Source organism: Bidens hawaiensis, unplaced genomic scaffold, assembly GCF_021521415.1.
Source record: "Bidens hawaiensis isolate Kalapana, Puna unplaced genomic scaffold, B.hawaiensis_p1.1 tig00001575_1, whole genome shotgun sequence".
Taxonomy (NCBI): domain Eukaryota; kingdom Viridiplantae; phylum Streptophyta; class Magnoliopsida; order Asterales; family Asteraceae; genus Bidens; species Bidens hawaiensis.
In genome coordinates, this window is record NW_027491088.1 from 2,866,898 (window position 1) to 2,884,211 (window position 17,314).

General features: G+C 34.8%; 2 protein-coding genes and 1 pseudogene across 2 annotated transcripts; 1 reads left to right on the forward strand and 2 right to left on the reverse strand.

Annotated features, from left to right (window-relative positions):
* The window catches only part of LOC143586742 (putative polygalacturonase At1g80170), a 67,347-nt pseudogene extending 57,872 nt beyond the window's left edge, over nt 1-9,475 (reverse strand).
* A 747-nt stretch (nt 9,476-10,222) lies between these two features.
* Nucleotides 10,223-10,606, forward strand: LOC143586752 (cysteine-rich repeat secretory protein 55-like). The gene has a single exon (XM_077068229.1). The coding sequence runs from the start codon at nt 10,223-10,225 to the stop codon at nt 10,604-10,606; it is 384 nt and encodes a 127-aa protein (XP_076924344.1).
* Nucleotides 10,607-13,693: 3,087 nt separating this feature from the next.
* LOC143587921 (putative polygalacturonase At1g80170) lies at nt 13,694-16,396 on the reverse strand. The gene is made up of 9 exons (XM_077069077.1): nt 16,147-16,396; nt 15,367-15,498; nt 15,097-15,267; nt 14,990-15,010; nt 14,721-14,928; nt 14,564-14,645; nt 14,344-14,452; nt 14,078-14,194; nt 13,694-13,975 (listed from the first exon to the last, which is right to left on the reverse strand). Exons 1-9 carry the CDS (start codon nt 16,375-16,377, stop codon nt 13,694-13,696), a joined length of 1,353 nt encoding a protein of 450 aa, XP_076925192.1. The 5' UTR covers nt 16,378-16,396.
* Between the last annotated feature and the right edge of the window lie 918 nt (nt 16,397-17,314).

Below are 17,314 nucleotides of genomic sequence, written 5' to 3' on the forward strand. Positions count from 1 at the left end.
TTTGTTTATGGAAGTTTGTTTAGCTTTGCATAACAACATATAGTGGCTATTTTGTAATTAAATAATAAAAAGTTATCAATGAGATGGTAGGAAAACTTACATAAGTGATGTAAACATTGCATTGAAAAACTTATTAAACTTAAATTAGCATCCTTACATGAATCAAGAACACTTTTAACCTGTAATGATAAAAAAAATTACAAATTAATTTATTAATTGAACCATAGAGTATTGTTGTTTAGAGGCGTTTTAATTCCTTACCTTCAGTTATATATAATGCAAAATGCTTCTTCTTGACATTCCCAACTTCCATTTTTAAAGGCTTTTCTGTCCACCGGTTTGGGCTCCTTCATCTGCATGGCCTTTGAAGAATGTAGGCTCATAATTAGGCTGCAAGAAAGAAAAACGTATTTCACATCACTTATATATTTTATCAAATAAAGTGTTTTCATTCACTAAGACATAATAATTTGTAGTTCCATACTATTTATCTTTCCAGTGAATGACAATAACTGAACTCTGAGTAAAAGCTACTCCACTCATGTGGAAAAGTTAATGCAAAAGTTGGGTCTTTAACATAAACTAAAAGTGCAACTTACTAAACTTATGTATAAAAAGGTATGTATAAGAGAAACTTCTATCCAGAGGGGGGGGAGGTAGTATGTTTCAAAGAGTAAACATAAACACATGACATAAAATGGGGGAAGAAAATCACAGCAGCGGCTAAGCATGCTTGTTGCTGACCTTCATTAGAAGTCTGTATAAATATACCATGAAATGTCATTTTCCACATGGTCCAAAGGATCGCAAACAACAACAGTGTTAGATAGCATTATGGTTATGAATAATTATGCAGGTTCATTTCATGGCATAAATAAACTTTGTGATTGAAAATAATAGTAAGTAAACAAATAACGAAATGCTGACTCACCTTCACATTGAATTGACCACATTAAGGGTAAAAATAACCAAACATTTCAACTTATAACACTTGTTGTAGCTAGGCTCATGTTCATACGTTCCTCCCAGTTTTGAATCTCTTCCTGCATTGACTAAAATATGTTTAGTTAACAGCCAAACCAAAGTTATAAATGTGAATTGAGGCCTGGTAACCTAGGGGACCACTTTTCTACACAAGTAACCCTTAGTTGCCCTTAGGCCATTCGTAATGGGAGAAATATAGGGGCGAAATGGGGGGAATTTGGGGGGAACACCGCCCCTGGGCGATAAGGGACGGGGAAAATTGTCGGAATAGGAAAAGAAATATTATTATTATTATAATTTTTTAATGTGTTATATATATACATACATATATATATATATATATATTATATTGAAAAAATTACAAATTTTATCCTTTTGAATTACATAAATTATGTTGGGTCAAGAGTTTGACCCAAATGAGGAGATTTGACCTAAACGAAGAATATGGAAGATTGGAACCTTCTCAACCTCCTCAGAAACTGCTAAGTATTGAATCCGAGCACACCTTGGAACTCCGAGCAAGCTTTTACTTAACCGAGTACGAGATTTTGTCTTCCGGGCAAGGTTTACTTCAAATAGTCTTCTTAAGTGGATATCCGAGCAAGGTATGCTTTTTAGTGATTTCCCGAGGAAAGATCACTGATTTGGCATCTCCGAGCAAGGTTCACTTTGTCAAGCAGGGTTGTTCTTCAAGACCAAGTATTTTACTCATCCGAGTAAGGTTTGGTTAACCAAGTCCATGAAGCCAAGTGATTGGAAGACCGGGCAAGGTATTCTTTAATAATTATGGTCCGAGTATACTTGATGAGTTAATGAAATATCTCTAAATTATATCGAGTAAGGTTCTGCTCAAGTAAGGTATGTACTCCCGAGTACGCCTTATCAACAAGTTAGTCAATGACAATGAGCCGAACAGGACCATAGAAGAACAAGGTTGCTCGTAAGGATTTGTCGGGCAAAGTTTGATAAGTTCAAGAAGATTGAAGTCTACTCGGTGAATATTTTACTTGGTAAAATATTCTTTAAGAGTCTACCCGGAAACTGATCCCGAGTACACTTCTTTAAGAAAAGCCTATCCGGAAGACTTGTTTTACACTTAGCTTATTTTGAATATGTAATTTGAATACGTATGATTGTATTTAGGGTTTCTAAAAGGAATGACAGCTGTCCTAGGTTGGCAGGCCTATAAATAGAATATTTATGGCACGCTGCCAAGGAGAGGCAGATGGACACATGATACGGATAAGACCGACACATTAATTGAGAATATTTTGTGTGTGCCGGCTGTCCTAGGATTCCTTATAAAACCCTAAATTGATTACCCCGTTTGTATGATTAACATTATATAAATGGAAATCTTTTGAGTGAATCCTGTGTGTGCCATCTATCTTTGAATATTCATTGCAACCGTATGTTTGTTATTGATTCCGCCTTTAACAAACGGTCATCTTTCTAAATATAGTAACCCGTCATTAACTCTCTTGTCAACACGATTAATTTTGTGTGAGTTATGACATGATTGATTAAAATCCGAGCCGAATCGACCATATCAAGGGACCTGACAAATTATGGAATGGGTCCTTTTTTGAAAATAGTTTCACTCTTTGTCCTTTATTTGGATGTTTGCCACGGTTTGTGTCCTTTAAGCTAACCTCCGTTAAGTTATCCCGTTAAGCAGACCCATTTGAATAAAATGTGATGGGTATAATTGTCTTTTCCCCCCTGTCCCTTCTCTTTCATCATCCTTTTAACTTAAGCCTGTTGAACTTCACACACACACAAATATTTCCCGGTGATTGATTAACAAACCCTAATCCCCAATATTACCCGTCGATTGATTAAGAAACCCTAATCCCCCAATATTTCCCGGCGACTCAGTGTGATCTGAAGCAATGGACGACTACGAAGAACCGCCTCCTCGATTCTACATCAGAGAAGGTACCTCACAAGAAGAGGTGGACGCATTTTACGGTAAGTTTAAATATTTTTTCAATTGATTATAAAGGACACTCACACAAATAGTTTAAATCTTTTTACAATCGATTGAGTGTTGAAATTTTTTCAAATGCAGTTGATAAACCTCATCTTTTTTTCTGTTAAGTTGCATAATGGTGGCAAATTTTCAAAATTCCCAGGTCGTTCCTATGAAAGGCCTTTAACAGATTTTGTTGATTTGCTCGACATGGACAAGTTCTCTGTTCATGAACTTGAAGTAATATTGAAACAACTAGAATACAACATGAAAGTTCTTCACGCAACCCGCAATAGTGAAGCCCTAATTTAGATCTGATGAAATTTAAAGCCCTAATTTAGATCTGATGAAATTTGCAAAATGTTATGTTTGGTATGTTTTAATAGATTAAAAGGATGATGAAAGAGAAGGGACAGGGGGAAAAGACAATTATACCCATCACATTTTATTCAAATGGATCTGCTTAACGGGATAACGTAACTGAGGTTAGCTTAAAGGACAAAAACCGTGGCAAACATCCAAATAAAGGACAAAGAGTGAAACTATTTTCAAAAAAGGACCCATTCCATATGACGTGAGGTCGAAGACTCACTCAAAAATAAACCAAATACAACTAAATAGATAGCAGTAAGTGGGTATTGAACACAGGGAGTTTGTGAAAAATGCGTTACTGAGTAGCTATAAAATTAATCTAAATTAATCTAAGTGCAAAATGTAAATTCAATGATTTGGTTGTTTGATTTTTGATTAACAAAAAAAATATAAAACAATAAACGAGTTTTAAAACAATATAAGAAAGAATTCTCTCTCCCAATTTCAGGTTTCCAGTGTTAATAAAGTTAATGTTTACTTGTGAGATGAATTACACAATTATAATTCGTGAAAATGCGTTTGGATGTGATAAGCGAGGACTAAGTACTTGGATTAGAAAACGCAAGGTTGTCACTCAATAATCAGTTTAGTATTGCTAACCCTAATTCTCTTCTACTAAATCTCGATTGCCTATGGCACCAAGAACGGATAGTCAAGAACACGAATTATACCATACTAACAATTACAAAACAAACACGCAATCACCATAGCACAATAATCAAATGATCACAATACTATCTCACCAATAACATAAACGATTAATAATTATCCAAGTAGAAAACATTACAATTCGGGAGAGAACAATAAGAGTACTAGCCACACATCGTTTGATTAATCATCACATCAATTAGGTTAATCGAACGGATCATAAACCCAAACAAATGATTATAATCACCAAAGTCTTGTTCTTGCTCTCAAAAATTCGTGCCTAGGTTGTTTAGAATGAAAAGATAATGAAAAGTCTAGCCAAAAACCGATTGAAATAAGAAAATAAAATGGCAGTTACGACATGAACCGTGGCCCACGGTTCACACCGTGAGTCACGGTGTATTTCATCTTCAGCTGGACCGTGACCCACGGTGGTCTTCACGGTGAGACAGAGTGCCACGGTATGGTGGCCTCTGTCGTTTTTGTCAATATTGGACTGTGGCTCATGGTGGTGACCGTGGGCCACGGTTGACTTTGACCTTGCCATCCCGTTTTCACTTCATTTGACCTCTCTCGCGTCTTCGACTCATTCGGTTGCCTCGGTATACTCCATAATAGCCCCAGAACCTCCTTTGAGCCTACAATTCACCAATCATACCGTAGTTATCTAATTCCACAAAATAAACAAATTCAAATCATGATTATTACGGTTTTAAATCAATTAATGGTTGTCCCATGGACCACCCGTCACCATAATTTATGTAATTCAAAAGGACAAAATTTGTAATTTTTTTTATTATATTACTATTTGTAGCTCCTACACCATTACACCCCACAAACAAATTTCCACCCCTTGCTGACTGGGCGCCACGTGTCGCAATTCGTCCCAATTTGTAGTCCCTCCACTATGCATAGCCTTATGTGTGCAACTATCAAAAAGCTAACACCGGCCAGAGAATAAAAAATAAATTATCAAATTTCAGAGAGGGCAATGATGATACATATATTTAAACTATATAAAGTAAAACTAAAAATAAAAGGCACAACTTTATCACCCGTAGCCCTGTAAATCATCATCAACAACAAATTTCCAATGAATATCCATATGACAATGCAAAGTTAACCAAAAGTCTAATTATATGAATGCATTCATCAAAGAAATTACTCACCTTTTTAAGCTTGTCAATGAAATTTCTCCTCGGTTATTCACCTAATATTAGAGGTGATGATGATAAGAAGTAATCGAACACCAAAACTCTAAATCTTCGTATGGGAACCGGAAGAAAGTCTCCGGTTGGTGAAGGCAAGGATATAATTGTGTTGTCTACCTTCTCTCTGTTATGTCTCTTTCTTTCAATAAGAAAAGGGAGACGTGGGAGAATTGAATGGATGCTAGAAACCGCTCTAACTGCTGCTTCTAGAAACTTTTTAAAGCCTTTAACGGGTTTAGACAGCTTGATCCTACGATGCATATTCATCTAAATAGTAGTTTTGTTTATCAGGAACAACAGAATATATAATGCTATATTTTACATATAATGTAATGTGAAATTTAATGATGTTTAGAGCATCCGTAGTTGGGTGTTCCCACTCCATTTTTTTGTTCAAAGCGCCCAAACACCCCTATGTATGTGGTCGTTCTTGTTTAAAAAACTCATTAGTATTTTATGGCAATGGCGTTGGAGGCACATATACGTGCCACATTTGCTTCACTAACCGATAATAATCCCTCATTTCACCGGTTTCTTTAATTTATTTATATATTTTGAATAATAATTGCAAGGGACTTCAACGTCATAGGCGTCCGATGGTACTTTTCTAGAGGTTCTTGTTAATTTGAATCAGGTCTCCTCACTTATTTTATTGCTTATGATAATATATGCGGATCCATAATCTCACAAATAGATTTTGTCCCAATCTTTCATTTCAGCCACTATGCATAAAATTAGAAAAGGCTCACATGCCTATGTGGCATTAACGTAAGCTAAAAATATATGCGTTTTAACTAGAGGTTCTTGTTGATTTGAATCAGGTATCCTCACTTTTTTTTTGCTTATGATAATATATGCCGATCCATAATCTCACAAATAGATTTTGTCTCAATCTCTCATTTCAACCACTATGCATAAAATTAGAAAAGGCTCACATGCCTATGTGGCATTGACGTAACCTAAAAAAATATGTGTTTTAAGTAGATGCATCATTGTGTCGCATCAATAAACCTTTTAATCATCTATAATTTAATGCCGGTAAACAATTTTGAAATGGAAAAAAGTGTTTAACCGTCAACCTACCAAAACTGAACTCTTTCGACCGTGGTCCTGCTGACCCAACCAACTAGACAGGATACTGTAGTTAGCGGTTTATGTTGATCAGTTTTTCATGTATGTAAAAGAAAACATGAATATTATGATAAACCTATAACTAAAACATATTTGTCACGGCAGAGAGAAGTCACGGCTAATGAGAAAGATCCAGATGACATTATAGTCAGCTTTGTCGAGTTCCCCTTTAGGATGCATATTAGTGATGGGGATTAGGGTTCTTGAGAAACCGAATAATATAAATGGAAAGAGAGTGATGAATTTTATGTCAGGTTTATGGTTACGTTATTTTATGTTAATTAGCCTCTCCATATATTTATATATACCCAAGGGAAACCCTTTGATTAACAAGAAAGTGTAATTTGATCCATCAACAATTATCTAGCTAATATAATAATAAGATATAATTAATTAATTTTAAACAATTATTATATAAATGATCATAATGGTCATACATAAATATATATTCATATATTTATTCTTACAATTTAACTCAAAACCAACATTAAAACTAATTGATTTATGAGCACCAAAAACTTAGCTACATTAAGGCTTATAACATATATGGTATAAAAGAAAAAAAAACCAAAAAAAACAGATTAGAGACAACAAACAACTTTCACTGTATAGTATACAGGTTAAAAGACGTTGATCAGATTAATGCTTGAAGATTCGTGGTAGATAAAACACTCTACTTAATGAAGCTATTACAGATTGAATAGCAAACACGGGGGTATACATATCCTGAGATTGACCCTTTGACTTCACAACAAAATGAAGTTGTAAGTTTGTAACACCACCTCGATATAATTTCAACATCTTCCAAATATTATTACATGCAAATATCATTACAATAGTTAGTGTGTAAGCGTTAAAATAGACATTTTAGTAATTTTCAAGTTCAACACGTTCAGCCCATTCCATTTACGGTTTTTACCTCATCCCATGGCTTGGACCACAGACAATCCTCCTTATGTGAACTTAGGACGAATTGCTAACTATAGATATACAGTCATCACATGTTCTCGATGTTCATAACATAATTGAATAAAAGTTAATCATAAATCTTCTCATCAATAAAATCATAACCGACTGGTTCTAACAGTGGTGTCTTTGACTTCAACATCAGTGGAGTCCCTTGTTTCGGTCAAAAATTAGCAAAACAACTTTTGATCAAATTAGTGTGTGAGGAGTGCTTGATGATAAAAAGATTGAACACAACGATGTGATTACGAGGGAAAAAACCCTTGATTATGATAATCTTACTTCGGTCAAAAATTAACAACGTAATCCTTGGTCGAATTGCTTCGGTCAAAGATTAACAATGTAATCTTTGGTCGGATTGGTACGTGATTATGATAATCTCCAGCACAAAAAACCCCCGGATGGTGAAAACTATCACCGTCAATTATATTAATGACAAAAAGGTGGTTACAAGTGGTGGAGCTGATAGAATAACGAGTGCTTAAGTGTTTACAGTGATTGCTAGTAGCTAAGTCGTGAGAGTGTGTGTTCTAATTGTATCTATCAGCTTGTTTAAATAAGAAAAAGTTACAACAGATATTCCGAGAAATCCGGAAACCCTAGACTAAGTTTCCCATGATCCATTGCTGCCCACGTTTGAGCCGACGAAGCCTCATTAATAGCCGTTGCAAACCCACGTTCTTATTAGCACATTAAACACGTGGTCTTATCTGCAAACAAAAATAATAAAGGACAGTTGGATATCCCGAAGTATAATCCTCAGAATACTTGTATCGGCAGGATAGGCTGAAATCCCTAACTAACTCTCCAAGTATCCCGGAACTGAAAGAGTCTTCCAATATAGCCGCTGGAGCACCCTTCTTTGAGTCTATCCACGTTCATAAATGTTCATCTCACGTCTTTGACTGATTCTTTTGGGAGTTACTCACCAAACGTGGTCGCACACGTGCTAATAGTAACTATAAGTGCGAGATTTCAGCATAATAGTCAATATTTAACCATTACTTGGACCTTAATCCTAGCGGTTATAACTCATTCCACACGTTTTATGTAACCACCAACCGTGTATTTCGCATGGAGTAAATCAACAATTAATATCTGCAATTACAAATCAACACCAAGAGAGAAATATCTATTTATTAGCATTAATACTTAGGATACTAAACTTATTCGAGAATCCTGAACATATTTGAGATCCTGAGCATAGATCCGACTATAAAATTTGGGCCCTAACATCCCTTATGTGGATACCATCGGTATTCGGGCTGTCAACTGGAGCAAAAACACTAAGATGTGACACTACAACCGTGTAAAATGTGGTCAATGTCATTTTCATTTGTTGACCATTCATAATCATATGATTCTTGATCGCCAAATGGTTGCAACTATAAAACGTTATAGCCTGCATGACAACCTAATCATCATCCTCTTTTCAACACAATAACAAATCCATCAATGGTTCCACCTCCTTCAACCGTTATTTAGGTGATGCACATTATAAAAATAAAGTCATTTATGTGTATCTTTACCGCCCCAAATAAAAGGATTACTTGGAGCAACAATGAACCTGCGATTTATACGAAATGACGGATATTTAGATGACACTTATCATTTCAAATCTGGGTCAGATCTGTTGGTACGGGTAATGTTCACACTTGTGATTTGAAATGACGGATATTTAGATGACACTTATTATTTCAAATGACAAAACTCAATTTTATCAAAAAAAAATATGGCTAAACTCTGTTAATATTATATTTATTAATTAAATGTAATATTAATATACTAATCAATATCAATGTTAATTAATAATACTAATTAGTATTATTAGTCTTTTTAATAATACCAATTAACTATAAATAATTAATAAAAGTAAAAACATATTAGTATTTTTAATAATACTAATTAATTTTTAATAGTTAATTATATTATTTTATAAATAATACTAATTATTAGTCTTTATAAAAAATAATATAAAAGTAAACAAATTAATCCAACAAATATAAAAAAGAAAAACGAATATTAGGAGTTGTCGAATCACATGTCAAATCTGTCACGACTGTTCACGCTTGTCTTTTAAAATGTCAAGTATCATCTGGACATCCGCCAATTCAAATGTCGGAACACTAGTTACTTGTCCAATTCACCTGACAAAACCTGACAACCCATTATTTAATGTGAGATCCGTCATTTTAAATGACGGATCACCTAAAAACATTATCACTATTTTTCTCTCCTGTAAACCATTCCACTACATCAAATTTCTTATTTTGAAAAAAAAAATCGTATAAACCTCACATCTGTTTTTGTTTGAGTCTGATAATATATGTATAACAAACAAATATAGTATTTCACTCTGTTACGTTAAATGCGTGAGGTACAGATCAAGTAGAAAGAAACTTAATTATGTAAAATTCGAACTCTACTTTAGGAAATGTGTTTTTTACAATCAATCAGTTAGAACCATACAAAATTCAAGTTACTTTTAAAATTGTGTTACCTTACATAGCCATATATATCAGCTTAATGGAAACACAATATGTATCAAAAACTTTCAACCAAAAATGGATACCAAAAACCTTATTTCACTCATATTCTTTCTTCAATCAATCAGCAACGGTGTTAATCTCTCCATAGCTCAAAAACCCGGCCTACGTATTAATTATCAATCGTTCATGTGTAGTAAAACAGGCGAGTTAACATCTGCAGACATAATAAATCGAGAGCGTGCATTGGGTACACTTCTCAATAATATTAGACTGATCAGTGGTACCGAAATAGGGCAAAGTGATGGAGTCTGGTCCGCCGCTGTTTGCCCCCCAATATAAAACTGGAAGCCTGCCGTGAGTGTGTCAACAAGACCAATACATATCTTAAAGAAAAATGTCCTAAACAGAAAGAAGGTGTGGCATGGACAGTCTTCGAAAGAGTAATCTGCATGGTGCGTTATGCCGATGTTTCGTCAGCTGGAAAACTTGGTGAGTGGGCTTATGCCACCTTCCCAAGTCCACCAAATCAGTCTACTTATAGTGCCGCGGAGTTGGAGAAGGAGTTGAATAATTTGGCAAATAAGCTGAAGAGGCCAGCCGTAACAAAAGAAAATAAACGTTACGGGTCTGGTTCAGTAACCTCTGAGTCGGGTCTCACTTTATATGGGCCGATGCAGTGTACTTTTGGCATAGCCGAGGCTGACTGCATGAAATGTTTATCAGATATAACTAATAGGCTTCATAATTGTTGTAGCAAACAGCGATCATTGTCTGGAATAGCCGCATCTACTGATTGCTATTTTTGGTATCAGCATAATAATTTTCTTCCTTAGACACTTACGGCGACTGTCTCATCCACGTCTCTACAGACTTGAGGTAATAATACATATATTACTAAGAGTTTAAATATGTCATGTACATTGTGAAATGGAAGTATGGAACACTAGTTCATATATTTAATCTCTTTAAATACAAGCTAACTAGTTCAAAAAATGTAGTGAAAAGAAATAATCTGATTGGTAAGAAACATTTCTGAAATAAACATAATTCTATATATATGTGTGTGTGTATGATTTTGATTAAATTTATATACTGACTTGTTACTTTTTGTTGTAGAATCAGTAATAACAACACTCGAACGATTTGGAAGGAGATCATAATGGACTTACTAGTTTGTTTTACGTTAGCTTCTTTTATATAAAAAACTGTTGCAATGATATATTTTACATATAATGTAATGTGAAGTTTAATTATGTTTTGGGCATTTGTAGTGGGGTGTTCCGTTCCATTTTTTCTAGTTTTTTGGACGAAACAACCAAACACCCCTACGGATGTGGGTGTTTTCGCTGAAAAAACCCTTCATTAATTTGTGGCAACTACGTTTGAGGCACATGTACGGACCAATAATAAACCAATGATATACGTTTGTTTTACAAACCAATAATAAACCCTTATTTCACCTTTTTATTTCATATATTAATTAATTTATTTAATTTAAATAATATTTGCAAGAGACTTCAACGTCATAGGCGGCCGATGGTACCGTCCTAGAGGTCCTTTTTTAAGTATGAATCGGGTTTCCTCACTTATGTTTATGCTTATGATAATATACGCCGATCCATAAGCTCCCAAATAGATTTTGACCCAATCTTCCATATCAACCACTACGCACAAAATTGGAAAAAGCCCACATGTCCATGTGGCGTTGACATGACATAAAAAACGGGTGTCTAAGTATACGCGTCATTGTATACGCCACTTTTATCATCTATAATTTAATACCGGCAAACATTTTTGCAAAGGAAAACGAGTTCAAGCCGTCAACCTACCAAAACTGAACTGTTTTGACCGGCCAAGAATCAAGATGGTTCTGCTTACCCAACCAACCAGACTGGAAACTATAGTTAGCGGTTTGTCTCAAAACCGACATAAAAATGATTGATTCTGAGCACCTAAACTTAGCTGCATTAAGGCTTTTAACAAATATGGTGCTACAAAAAACAGATCAAGGACAACATACAACTTTCACTGTATAATATACAAGTTAAAAGATGTTGACTAGATTGCTTGATGATTAGTAGCTGATATAATAATAGTCTGCTAAATGGAGCTATTGCAATCCATATAACAAACAGAAAGGTATACATATATAGGTAAGGTGTAACAAACACCCCCCCCCCCCCAAATAATAATAATAATAACAAGCCAAACTCAACTTCTATATAATTACTGAACGTTTAATACGTTGTTTCAAAACTCGAACATAAACAAAAACATATAGTATTTGATTCTTTTACGTTAAATGCGTGAGGTAGAGATTAAGTAGAAAGAAACTTAATTGTATAAGATTAGAACTCTACATTAAGACATGTTTTTTTAATAGTAAATCAGTTAGAACCATACAAAATTCAAGTTACTTTTAAAATTCTGTTACCTTACATAGCCATAAATATCAGTTTAATGGCAACAAAATATATCAAAAACTTTCAACCAAAAACCTTAGTTCACTCATATTCCTTCTACAAGCAATCATCAATAATGTTAATCTCTCCATGGCTCAAAAACCCGACATAAGTAGTCATCAGACGTTCGTGTGTAACAAAGGTGGCGATTTAAACCCTGAGGGCCTAGAAGGACGAGATCGCGCATTCAATGCACTTCTTAGAACCATTGGAAAAGCTCAGGGATCTTACACGATTACGAAATAGGGAGTGGCTATGGAGTTTCAGCCATCGGTCTTTGCCCCCCCCCCCCAATATCAAACTAGAAGCCTGCCTCGAGTGCGTCAACGCCACCATTCCATATCTTAAAAATAAATGTCCTAAACAGAAAGAAGGTGTGGCTTGGACAGCCTTAGAACAACTATTATGCATGGTGCGTTATGCCGATCATAAGATTGAAGGAGATTTTACCGAGTGGGCTTATGTCGCCTTCGCAAGTCCACCAAATCAGTCTCCTTATAGCCCTGCGGAGTTGGAGGAGTTGAATAATTTGGCAAATAAGTTGAAGGGGATGGTATTCCAAGATCCTGTAAAACGTTATGGGTCTGGTTCGGTAAGTTTTGGGCCGGGTCGCACTTTATATGGGTCGATGCAGTGTACTTATGCCCGGGTTTTCGTTCCACCGTGTGTTACGCCAGAGAGTGTTCTGCTCTTGTGGTGGCACAACGACTGTCAAGTGGCAGTCAGCGGTATGGTTTCCCGGGAACGCCAAAGCCAACGTGGGCCCGGTTAAGACAATATAGTCTGGCTAGAGTGGGGCATCGGGGGCTCTCCAACTTTGGAAAATGCGATAGCCTAAATACAATAAAGTCGCCGTTCTAAAAAATGGGAGAACTTGAAAAAGGTCAAAAAATAGTATGAATGAAAATGGTGATGCGCATTCTCCCTTTTTCTCTTTCATTGATTTTTTTTTAATCTAATGATCCAAAATCTTTCTTACACTTTGTATGGAAAGGATAAAGGAAAGATGTCGCGTCCCATATTTTAAGCCCGAAAGGTATGGACGGGTAAATTGGTATATCCTACCACTTATTTCAAGTAATTTATTGTTTTCATACCTGTAGTTAGCAGTTTGACCCAAAACTAACATCAAACTAATCGAATCAAACTTTGAGCACCTAAAACTTAGCTACATTAAGGGGCTGTTTGGTTCATTCATATCTGAATGAACCTCTGTCTCATTCAGCAATACCAATAAGTCTGAATGATTCATCCCTAATTTTAACCATTCAGGTGTTTTTCTGTTTGAAACCAAACAGTCTGAAGTCTGAATGAATCAGATCCTTACATCTGAATGGTTCTATTCAGATGTAAACAAACAGCCCCTAAGACTTTTAACATATATGGTGCAAAAAAAGCCAGATCTGGGACAACGAACAACTTTCATTGTATAATAATATACAAGTTAAAATATGTTGATTAGATTGCTTGAAGATGAGTGGTAGATAAAACACACTGCTTAATGAAACTATTACAACCAGAATAGCAAACAGGGGGGTATACATAGCCTGAGGTTGACCCTTTGACTTCCCAACAAAATGAGGTTGTAGCACCCCCATATGCTGATACAATTTCAACATCTTCCAAATATACCCCTTCACAAGGGGAAACATCACTACATGCAAATATTATTGCCTCCTTAGTAGCTGAAGTGCCTTTAATATTCACAAAAGATATGTTCTCCACATTAACAGCACAAGTCTGCATTATTTATATATATATATATATATATATATAAAAAATAATCACATCTTTAGATACCGAATGATACATTTTTGTTTTGAAATGGAAAATATATTATACCTTGTTTGGGCATGGCTTGGTTGAATCACAATAATATTGATCGATTATGATTGGATTCGATACGTTCTGCATCCAAACATCCTCAAATGTAACGTTGCGTACAAAACCACTACCACCCTAATGCACATAATCAATAAATGAATAAATAACCAGTTTAATCACTTTTATACGTTTTCTTTTCTGCTAATTTTTGTTATCATTCTACGTACATAATCTGTTAAAATAATAGGCCAAATCGACTGATTATCATCTAATATGAATAGTACCTGCCATGTTTTAATCCTGAGGCCATTTTCAGTGTTGGACAGAAACGCCCCTCGAACACTCACATCGTACACTTGATCACAGGTGCCCGACTCTCCCAAGCTTCCGATACTAGAATTATTACAATAACTAATAAGTTTGCAAGCATTAAAATAAACTTTTTAATGATTTGCATGTTTCCACTTGTTCGGCCAATCGGCCCGTTCCATTAATGGTTTTTACCTTATCCCATGGCCCGGACCGCAAACAATCCGCCTGATTTGAACTTTTGAAGAATTGCTGACTATAGATATACAGTCATCACCTGATCAATATTCATAACACAATTGAATAAAAATAATCATAGAAAATTATCCGATCAATATAATTTATAACCAACCGGTTCTAACAGTGGTGTCTTTGACATCAACATCAGTGGACTCGCTTATGTGGATACCATCAGTATTCGGGCTGCCAACTGGAGCAAAAACACTCAGATGCGACAATGCAACCGTGTCACATGTGGTCAATGCCATTTGCATTTGTTGACCATTCATAATCATAATATTCTTGACCACCAAATTGTTGCATCTATGAAAAGTTATAGCCTGCATAATAAGCTAAATATTATCCTCTTTTCGAGATAATAACAAATCCATCAGTACTGACCGTTGGAGCGTGTCTGCAAGGCTGTAAAAAGGTTACAAAAACATATATTAATAATAAGATAGAAATAATATAATGATCAGTGAAGATGTTTGTATGCAGCAATATACATTTTTTGGGTCGGTTTTGCAAGACGTGGCCCACCATTCTTGGCCCATTCCATCAATGGTTCCACCTCCGTCAACTGTTAAGTGATGCACATTATGAAAATATAGCCATTTATGTGTATCTTTACCGTCCCAAACATCAGGATTACTCGGAGCAACAATGGAACCTGCAATCTATGCAGAATTGCAGATGGAAAATAATTATTAAAAAGATAAGTGTGTGTTGTGGACTTGTGGTGGAATATTATTTAAGTTTATTAATGTTTTTAATACCGTTAAAGTTACTTTTGAGTGGCAAGGTCCTCCGAGACTGATAGGTTTAACAAGACAGTAACTTTCCTCAGGGATTATGATTCTTGATTCCACCTTTGAAGAACACGCAATGTCCCAAACATCCATGAAAACCTGACGGAAACATGGCACTGTTAACCCATTATTTCCTTTATAGAACATATGCATACGAAAGCAGAACGTGCTAACAATTGTGTTCTTCATGGAGACTTTACGGACTGTAAACGAGCCGAGCCAGTTTTAACTTGGGTTCAGGCTCGAAGTTAAATGATCCAGCTCGGCTCAACTCGTTTATCTTACTGGGCTCAAAACTTTAGCTCGAGTCAGCTTGTTTATCTTTATCGAATTTTAATAAAAAAAACATTTTTTTGACAGAATCTATAAATAGATTTTAATATGTATAACTAACTGCATAACTCACAAAACAAATTCAAATTAGTAACAAAATAAAATAACAAGCTATAATTCTTCAAATACACCTCAAAATGTTCACAAAATCACCAATTTGCAGCAAAAAAAATAAATAAATAAATAAATTATCAATTCTAAGAAAATATTAAAGTTACTATTTTATAATTTAAACGAGTCAAACAAGCGAGGCAACGAGCCAGATAGATCGAGTCACACCTTAACTCGGGCTCAGCTCGTTTACAACCAAACCAATTTCAAGCAAGCCATGAGCTTTTTTTAACATATAAAAAACACTCTTTGGCATTTCTACAAAAACCACTGTTACATTAACCTTAATCATCAATTAATCACCTTCGTATCATCTCCGATACCGTCCGCTTTCGCACCGTAATCCTTAACATTCAACTCGATTCTTGACTCAAAAACCTTCATAAAAACCCCCAAATCTGGTAACTGATGTAATAAAGAACCAAAACCTCCTGCTGCATCTGCAGAATTTGAAAACAGAAGTACAAAGTAAACAATGACACAAACAAATTTTTGAACAGAAGCAAATAATAATAATGATCCTGCTTCGTTCATCTCTCTCAAAATTGTTGGATAATACAAATATTATAATTATTTTTATTTTAAAAACTAAAATGGGTATTTAATATTTTGGAATTTACACTTACATATATTATACTGATGTGTTTTTGGAGGGATTCAAAAGATTGTTAGTTGAAGCATGTTGGAAGAGTCTTCTATTTATTTCTTCTTTTTTACTTTATTACCTTTTACTTTTACATATTACTATGAGACCCTTGTTCTTTATATTATTCTAGAGTGTTGTGTGGTTCAAAAGTAATGTCATATTGACACAATGACACCTCACCAATTAAGGGATAATCTTTGTTGTACTGTTTTTTTATAATTAATACAATTTAATCTTAAACGTAGTCTTATTAACTTACTGGCTTTTATATAAAAGTCATGATTTCTAGCTTTATAAACACATTTTTATCGTATAAAATAGAAAGATTTCTATGACTGTCAAACATTTATTTTTATTTAATGTATGTCAATAAGTTAACATGTTTGAAGACGTTACTTACCAAAGAGTCTTTAGAAACACAAAAACTAAGTCTTCATTTCTTCTTTGATGTCAAAATATGATTTATTACTTTAATTACTCATCAAACACTCATGAAAATTAATTAGTGGGTAGCTTTCATCTTTCTTTGATTAAGTATAGTCAAGTACTCAAGTTGGACCCTAAGTTTCACATTGCACCCCTCTATTCTTTATCTTTTACAATTTACTCTACACTAGCTTTTTTTAAATGAGGTTTTTAACGAGAACCATAGTTTAACTCATCATAGTTTGAAATACCAAATTTAGGAGGATATGTAAGTTTAAAAAGATTATTAAAATAGGAATATTATAACTTTGGCCCCTCTTAAATAGGTTTTGTCCTCGAGACTAGGGCTGTAAACGAACCGATCGAACACGAACAAGGTCTTGTTCATATTCGTTCGTT

What these genes read in the sequence shown, in the direction of transcription:
- LOC143586752 (XM_077068229.1), top strand. Translation starts at nt 10,223, where the DNA reads ATGGTGCGTTATGCCGATGTTTCGTCAGCTGGAAAACTTGGTGAGTGG.
- LOC143587921 (XM_077069077.1), bottom strand. Translation starts at nt 16,377, where the DNA reads ATGAACGAAGCAGGATCATTATTATTATTTGCTTCTGTTCAAAAATTT. An exon ending in CTTGCAGACACGCTCCAACG is followed by an intron (nt 14,929 to 14,989) that starts GTCAGTACTGAT and finishes CTTATTATGCAG; the next exon opens with GCTATAACTTTTCATAGATG. An exon ending in GGTCCGGGCCATGGGATAAG is followed by an intron (nt 14,453 to 14,563) that starts GTAAAAACCATT and finishes TAATAATTCTAG; the next exon opens with TATCGGAAGCTTGGGAGAGT.